The 8,269-nt window shown below is 41.1% G+C and overlaps 1 protein-coding gene across 1 annotated transcript; it reads right to left on the bottom strand.

Annotated features, from left to right (window-relative positions):
- On the bottom strand, positions 1-6,314 carry slc35a2 (solute carrier family 35 member 2). Its single transcript, XM_028993965.1, has 5 exons — positions 6,055-6,314; positions 4,196-4,378; positions 3,946-4,097; positions 3,157-3,857; positions 1-194 (listed from the first exon to the last, which is right to left on the bottom strand). The coding sequence occupies exons 1-5, from the start codon at positions 6,125-6,127 to the stop codon at positions 167-169; spliced, it is 1,137 nt and encodes a 378-aa protein (XP_028849798.1). The 5' UTR covers positions 6,128-6,314; the 3' UTR covers positions 1-166.
- Positions 6,315-8,269: the final 1,955 nt, after the last annotated feature.

Below are 8,269 nucleotides of genomic sequence, written 5' to 3'. Positions count from 1 at the left end.
CATTACTGAGGTCGATTGAAATGATGCACATTTATTTGCAAAAAAAAAAATGTAAACATCATATCACATATGAAACGTTCAGCACACACAAGCAAGACTTACAACGAACAGAACACTTCATCCACATCTTGGGTCAGAGGCACATTTTTGTCATGTTGGGATAACTTTAGCTTCCTTTTTCTTTTCCGGGAGCCCTATAAAATCAGGAGAATAGAGGGGGGAAAAAATGGCAAACATATCATTCAGTGTTATTGTTCATTTATCCTTGTTCTGTTAAAGATGGTTGTTTTTCTGGTTTTCTTCTCTTATGAAAATAACAATAACTATACTGCAAAATGAAAGTCAATATTCCCAGCCTTAAATTGTATTAATATATAAATATTATTAATATTATTAATAGTATAAATAGTATTGCCAATTTGCACCTGCACATATTCACTCTAGTTCTATACTCGCGTGTCATTCTAGAGGGCAGCATTTTCTACTTAGCTTTTAATCATTAGATGACTTCACACTTCAATATTAAGTTTACAAGAGCTTAAATAATATTAAATCCAGTTTTAAATGCAGTATCCTGAATAAAATAGTAATAAGCTTCATTCAAACCTCAGCAAAACAATCACTGGTTTTCCCACCAAATGCCAGACAAAATCAGATAATTTGCATTGTATGTCAAATGTATTTTATTAACTTATCTTCCCATTGATATTTTTTACATCTGATTTCATTGCGTAAAACATGAAAAGAATGGAATAAAGTGGTTTGCAATATCATAACATAACGAATGACAGCTGTCTTATGCCATTTTACGGCTGACAGGATGCCAGGTTCAGCAAATAAACCTCAAAGCTGAGGGGTCGTACAATCCGGCTGCAAAAGGACATATACGTAAAAAATAAGCTTTGAAATGGCCTTCGAACCAGAAAAAAATAAGACATTTGTGATATCATGACACATGGCACATTACAAATATTATGTTCTTGAACTGTCTTGGCATCAAGATAGCGTGAGTTATTTAGCCCTGAGCCGCTTGACAGATTTGTTTTAGTGTTAAAATAAAACAGCTCATAACGTTTGACCTACGAAGATAATTCCATGGCTTAAAAACCCTACAGCACAATTCATAAAAACGATTTCACCCAATGGCTACAATGTATACTTATATATTTCTAGATATTTTGCTTACTCTGTACAAAACAATATATTTGTCTTCACTGAAATCATGAAACATTCACTCTTGGCGAGAGTTCCTTTGAAACCAAACCAAAAATGAGAAAAAAAAACCCAAATCTTAATTCCCACAAACACGTAAACAAACGCTGAAGCAGAATTTCTTAGAAATAATCTTTTGATTCTTATGTACAATCATCAGAAAGGTCTGTACAGTTGTCCAACGGAGAAGAGAAAAGGCACAGATTATGCGGTTTATGCAGTCGAGGGCCTTGCGGAAGCGGATCCGAACCCCCCTCTGTCTGCCGTAAGGTTATTGTGTCTGTCGGACCTCTACCACAGTGCAGTTATCACTGTATTATGGCCTTTAAATCAAGGTGAAACCCAAGGTTTTTAGGAGGGATTACAGTATCACAAGGATTTCTTGTATTAACCTATAACACTGACCAGGATACAAACATGTTCATGAAATATAACATTATATAATTCATAGTCTTCTGATTCTGATACTGTGACAATGTATGTTTCTGTGCATTCATTTGACACATTGTTATATAGTTTTTATAGATATTTAAAGCAACTATGTGCTCATTTTACTTCAACGCAATGAGATATACATATGATAAACCCTTAAAAAGTCAAATATATATTTATTATTAGAAGTAATTGCATTACTTCTACTGCATGCTGCTCAATGGTGTGGGACATAACAGTGAGCAGAAAATTAAAAGCACATTACCACATTAAAAACTACCATTTATATTAGGGGTTGCTTTAGCTTAAGGGAACTTGACATGGGTTCCCAACCCTCTATAAAATCTGCTGAAGAGTGTCTGATCTGGTACATAAATCTCAAATGTAGACCGATTCAAAACCAGCCAGGGTTTCCCCACCCTTACAAGTTCTGAAATAAATCAGTGGAGCGATTTCTGAGCATGTATGGTAATATTAACAATACGTAACTGACAGACAGACTATTTTGGGGCTTCCGCACTCCTACAGCTACATGCCACTGCTTTTATTATCCAGCAGACATATTTACATACATATGATAATTACTCCTTCATATATGTAGATATTTTCTCAGTGGGATATGTACAGTGGGCGTATAAATGCTTATATACACACACTTCTCCATATATATATATATGTATACATATATGTATGTGTGTGTGTGTGTGTGTATATATATATATATAAAAATATGTGGCCAAATCAAATAATTTTACATGAGTTAACACAAATAATTAAAAAATTTATGTCAGATGACATTCACTTTCATTTTGTGATATACATAGAAAAAAAAAAAAGATAATTCTATGATTTAAATATGTTCAAGCTACTGTAAACGGATGCATATGTAAGTAAATATACTCCAAAACTCCTCCTGTACCCATGAGTGCCAGGCAGAGCCTAAAAGGGCCACACGTCCCCAGCGCCCACTCATGATAAGGCAGTCCTCCGATCTGAAATTAATTACGTTTTAAGGCAAACGGGCAGGTTTGTGGAGGAGACAGAGCCAACGCTGAAGAGACAAATTGCATCTTGTGACATTTCGCGGGTCGCCCTGTCCACTGGGTCATGCAGAAAGGCTTTATTCAATTTCGCCCCGATGAAGAGAATGCAATTCTAGTAACGTGATGTTTGAAGAAGGGGGGTAAATATATATTTTGTGCTTTTCTAAAAACATAAAGCCACATACATTGTAAAGCCACTGAAATGTCTGACCAGCAGGCCTTTATGTGGCCTGAGTGAGTTGGGGGGTAGGGGCTTCCATAAGAGCATTCCAGACATAACCATAAATATATTAATGATAATTTAATAATTAAAAGAAAGAAAAAAAAATATTGTGCATGTGACCTTTCTTCATTAGGATCAAAGTTATCAAAGTTTGAAAAAGAGAAAAGGGAAAGGCGGGTAGAGTTATTAGAGGGGGAAGGGACAGAGAGAAGAAGACCGCAGGTGGCTCATTTCACCATGACTGACTTGGGAAGGAACGCCTCCATCTCGGAGTCTCCTCCGTGGCTCCTACTGTGGCTGTCGGAGGAGAGAGGAGCAGCGGGAGCCGAGGCCGGTTTGGGCAGGCTGTACATATAGACGGCTCCAATGACCATACCAGCACCCACAGTGAAGACGAGGTCCACATGGAAACCGAAGAGGTAGACAGAGGTGACAGTGGAGACAATGATGGAAAAGGAGGTGGCGAAACCCTTCAGAATGTTGTCTGCGTACTTCACCACGACCGCCACCAGCAAGCCCCCAAAGGCCTGGTTGAAAATCACACCCCACACCATGGGCGTGTACCCAAACAGGAAGCCCTTCTCGCTGATGGCAGGACCATCGTTCCACCACAAGCCCAAAAGGCCCAGCAATGTTCCAAATATTCCGAGCTGGACGTTTCTCATCCACACGGAGGCGGAGCTGCCTTTCAGGATCTTCTCAAAGTAGACCCCGGCAAAGCCAGAGGACAGACAGGACACCACCACGGCCACCAGTCCTTTGGCATAGTTCTGGTTGGAGTCGGTGGCCGTGGCCTCCTTCTGCCTGCCGCCTTCCTGCTGCACCTGGACGATGGCGACGCCCGCGAACAGCAGGAGCAGAGACACCCACTGGACCCTCGACAGGCTCTTGCGCAGCATGAGCACAGAGAACAGGGCCGTGGTCAGGATTTTAAGCTGATAGGTCACCTGCAGGGTGGAAAGGTGAGGAGCAGCTGAGACGAATTCAGCAGGAGGTCCGGCCGGAATAATATTTAGTCAGTTTCACTGGACTCACCTGGAAAGTGGCTGCTGGCAGATTTGAGATGGCCACGTACTGAAGGTTGTTCTGCAAGGTGTAGATCAGGGATGGGACGGCGAGCTTCAGCGTGTCCGAATGCTGAACAACTATGGAGTTGTAAAGCAAAGTCAGAAAATCCCTGAGGTTCCCTAAAAGAGGGGGGAAATGACAAAAAGAGTATTGATACAACCTCAGCCAAGCAAGCATGTCAAATATGAAGGTGTTTGTCAGAAATTCGGGGGGACACCTCTTTTTTGGACAAATATGATGATCAGACAGGTAAGGACTTTGAGAACCTCGGCCATGACCACCGCAGACGTGGTGAAGAAGCGATCGCCAGGCAGCGTGCGCACGTAGCGGATGCTCAGGATAAGCGAGGCATTCTGGATCACCAGGATAGCCAGGCTTGTGTATTTCAGCTTCATGTTTACTACAAAAATATAGAGATCGCAGAATTAGTGGTTTTACACAAGTCCTGCTTCAGTACGGACACGTCTACAGTGATATGATGCCCAAAATCACAGACATATGTACAATGCAATCATGATGTATTTTTTTTCCTCAGAAATTTTAAATAAAATCATTAAAAAATTAAACAGCAGAATTTCATCATGAATTCTGCATAGAAATCACAAGTACATACAGTACAGACCAAAGGTTTGGACACACTTTCTCATTTAATGTGTTTTCTTTATTTTCATGACCATTTACACATGGCCTCCACAGTCACCGGACCTGAACCCAATCCAGATGGTTTGGGGTGAGCTGGACCAACAAGTGCTAAACACCTCTGGGAACTCCTTCAAGACTGTTGGAGAACCATTTCAGGTGACGACCTCTTGAAGCTTATCGAGAGAATGCCAAGAGTGTGCAAAGCAGTAATCAGAGCAAAGAAACTAGAATATAAAACATGTTTTCAGTTATTTCACCTTTTTTTTGTTAAGTACATAACTCCACACGTGTTCATTCATAGTTTTGATGCCTTTTTGTCCCACCCCACGGTGTTTAGACAAGCACTTTCATGAATACGATTTCCAGGTTACTCAATGCTTCTACAAACAGTGGGCAAGCAGAGTACACACCCAACACAAACACCATGCTGCTTTATAAAGACCCGCATTCATACCCGTGACGTCAGCAGGTCCGCTCGAGGGACCATCTGGGACCCGGATTTCATTTATACACAAATCTTTACTGACGCCATGACAGAAAACAAATGACTATGGTGATCCAGCCACACCTTCACAAAGGTGACTTTTATACTTCCTGCACTTCACCAGTTGACGTCTGAGCGTGTCGAGTTGGCATATGTGGCCACACTGGGTGAACCGGAAACCTCCCCAATAAAACCTGCAGCACAGGTTCAAATGCCTCAGCTAGACTAAAAACTGCATTAATTACAACACATTCATTACATCGATGTCACCTGCTTGTCCTTATGTACACTTGCTGATCATTTCTAATACAGTCTAGTACTCACCGACGTTTCGTATAGTATGGCCTCACTTGACCACTGGTCCAATTCTGATTGTCAGACTTGTTCGCGCCTTTTTAATCTGGAACCAGCCTGTCCTCACATGCAACCGTGGCAAAAATACGCCGCTGTTCAAAAGTTTAGGGTCGTTCGGAAATATCCTCCGTCAACATCGAATTGATCAAACTCCTGGTCAGGCATTGTTCATGTTGTACACGACTCGCCAAGCTGCAAACGGCTGCGAAACATCTACATCAGGCCAATTATCTGCAACACTCAGGCTTGACTTCCAATAGAATTGTGCTGTTTCCACTAACATGACGTCTGATTATTAGAAAAACCTTTTTTTCCCCTTAATACAGCAACACAACTGGCCCAATTCAGACGAGTTGGGTTTCAGGTGCAAACAGCAAAAAGTGGGTTCAAACGTTACTCCGTCGTCGGTGACTGTGCCTTTATAACACACCAATCATTCCTCTCCAAAATTAAACTTTTGAAAGGCGGTGTGTGCGCGATTGCAGAACCAAAGGCAGCTCGGGAAGACGCTGGAGAAGATACGGTATTAATATCCAATACTGCCCCGGTCCGGAATCGAGAGGAAGCTCGGACAGGCGCCAGGCGCCACGTCTTACCTTCGCGTTGTCTACAGCGAGCCTCCTGCTCGTCGGGAACTCCGGAGCCGGACCCGTGGTCGCTCCCTGCCATGTTGGCACTCGACGGTGCCGCCGGCAGAACAGTGAACAGGCGGCGGAGGCGGCAGGCTCCCGTCCCGGGCTTATCTACCTGTCGCCAGCGGAGAGCCCCGACGCATTTAACCGCAGCTAAAGCATCGAAGCGGCAGCGGCTCGTCTCGGCTCGGCTCGGCTCGGCGCACTCTCGCCCAGCGAAACAAAACTACTCAGCCATTTCCTCATGGACCGTCCAGCCACCACTCACTCCCCTACGTGTACCGTTCTTCCGCCTCGTCTTCTTCTGCTGCCACGCTGTCGGCGGGTCGGACGCACAGCGGCGCGGCAGCGCCCCTACTGGCCAGTAGGACAATCGCAATGTCTTAAAATAAGAACTAAATCCTCGCTTTACCCGTAAGTGCTCTATTATATTACATACTTAAGACTTGATGGTCAGACAGATGGTAGATTTTCAAAGGTAGAATACAAATTCCATTGTATCGTTTAAATAATGTAATAGTTTTTAATAATTGATGCATATTTTATAATGTTTTGTAATCATGCTTAGTCAACACATCAATACTAGTTTTAGAATAAGGCGCCAAAACATTTCAAAGCTGTTTAATCCCTTTTAACAATTTAAGCGATATCTGATCCCAGTTTGAATATTGTTGTGTTTTCTTCTTTTTTTTAATACAGTAGTCTATAGTAGGTTACTGTATAGGTACAATAGAGGTACAGGTAGGTGCAATACAGTAGGTACAATACAGTATACCTACAGCTCCTATTGACGCAATGTGACAAATTAATTACCCTCAATTTCGAAAACATTACTGCATTACGACTGCTCATTGCATAAGCTAGCTCATTAATATTGCATTTAACAAAATAATTCAGTGTAAGCCGATACAAGAAAAGTACAATTACACGTCTGAAACGCGTATTTAATTACACCGCTTCAGGACGGCGATTCCACTGAAATCTCGACGCCACGAATATAACACATTCTACGTTTTTTCAGCCATTTGTCTCGGCGCTTGTGCAGCCACGAGAGGGCGCGCGTGCGCAACAGTGGATTAATATTATAATATAATTATAATATTATAAAGGCAATAACTCTTTATATGTACCTCCACAAGACTTTTGTCCTCACCAACTTTTTTTTTTAATCTCATTTATGTTAAACTGTATGTGGACAGCAAATAATTTTTTATTATTAATTTATTGTTTTCCGTACACATGGCATTTAAGTAATTAAGTAAGCTTTGTCAAGTTTATTTAAAATTTTCATTACACTGACAGCAATTAGTAAATATGAATAAGTTTTGGTGGATATATGGTTTCACAGGTACAAGCCCGTCTCAGCAGAAGGAAAGTCCTTGCTGATTTGTGAGGCAAATCAGTTTCAGTGATGTTTTTTGTCCAGTTGTCCAGTAGATAACTCTCAATAGCAGCGGTGACATACATACATATCATGCATTTGTATACATATGTACATATTATATACGTGTACATTTATATGTAACCCCCCCCTATCAAACATTGATCAAATGTTAATTTACATAAAACATTTATTGCAGAATTCCCTTGTGTAGAGAAAGAGATTCTGTCATCCTGTTGTTCTCTGAGCAGAAATTCAATATCGTTCTCCATCTGTAGACTTTTGCTTGTAGGAGATCAGTCGTTGGTTTACGGTTGGGAGTACATCTCTACATAAAGTACAGACCAAAAGTTTCATTCAATGTGTTTTCTTTTTTTTCATGACCATTTACATTGGTAGATTCTCACTGAAGGCATTAAAAACTAGAATATAAAACATGTTTTCAGTAATTTCAACTTTTGTGTTAAGTACATAACTCCACATGTGTTCATTCGTAGTTTTGATGCCTTCAGTGAGAATCTACCAACGTAAATGGTCATGAAAATAAAGAAAACACATTGAATGAGAAGTTGTGTCCAAACTTTTGGCCTGTACTGTATCTTCATGAACATTTTTGCCACATTTTTGCCATAAAAATTTTTAACACTGTACTACTGAGTAAAACGTTTGCACAGTAATGGTACATACTTTCTTGGCAGGGCGCATTATCCTGTTAAAAGAGGGCGCTGCCCTCAGTGGTAACATCCACAAGAATCCCAGCAGAATGTTGTCCACGTCATCATCATCATGTGACGCAGA

The sequence above is a fragment of the Denticeps clupeoides genome, chromosome 10 (genome assembly GCF_900700375.1).
Source record: "Denticeps clupeoides chromosome 10, fDenClu1.1, whole genome shotgun sequence".
Taxonomy (NCBI): Eukaryota; Metazoa; Chordata; class Actinopteri; order Clupeiformes; family Denticipitidae; genus Denticeps; species Denticeps clupeoides.
This window is presented reverse-complemented; position numbering and strand designations above follow the sequence as displayed.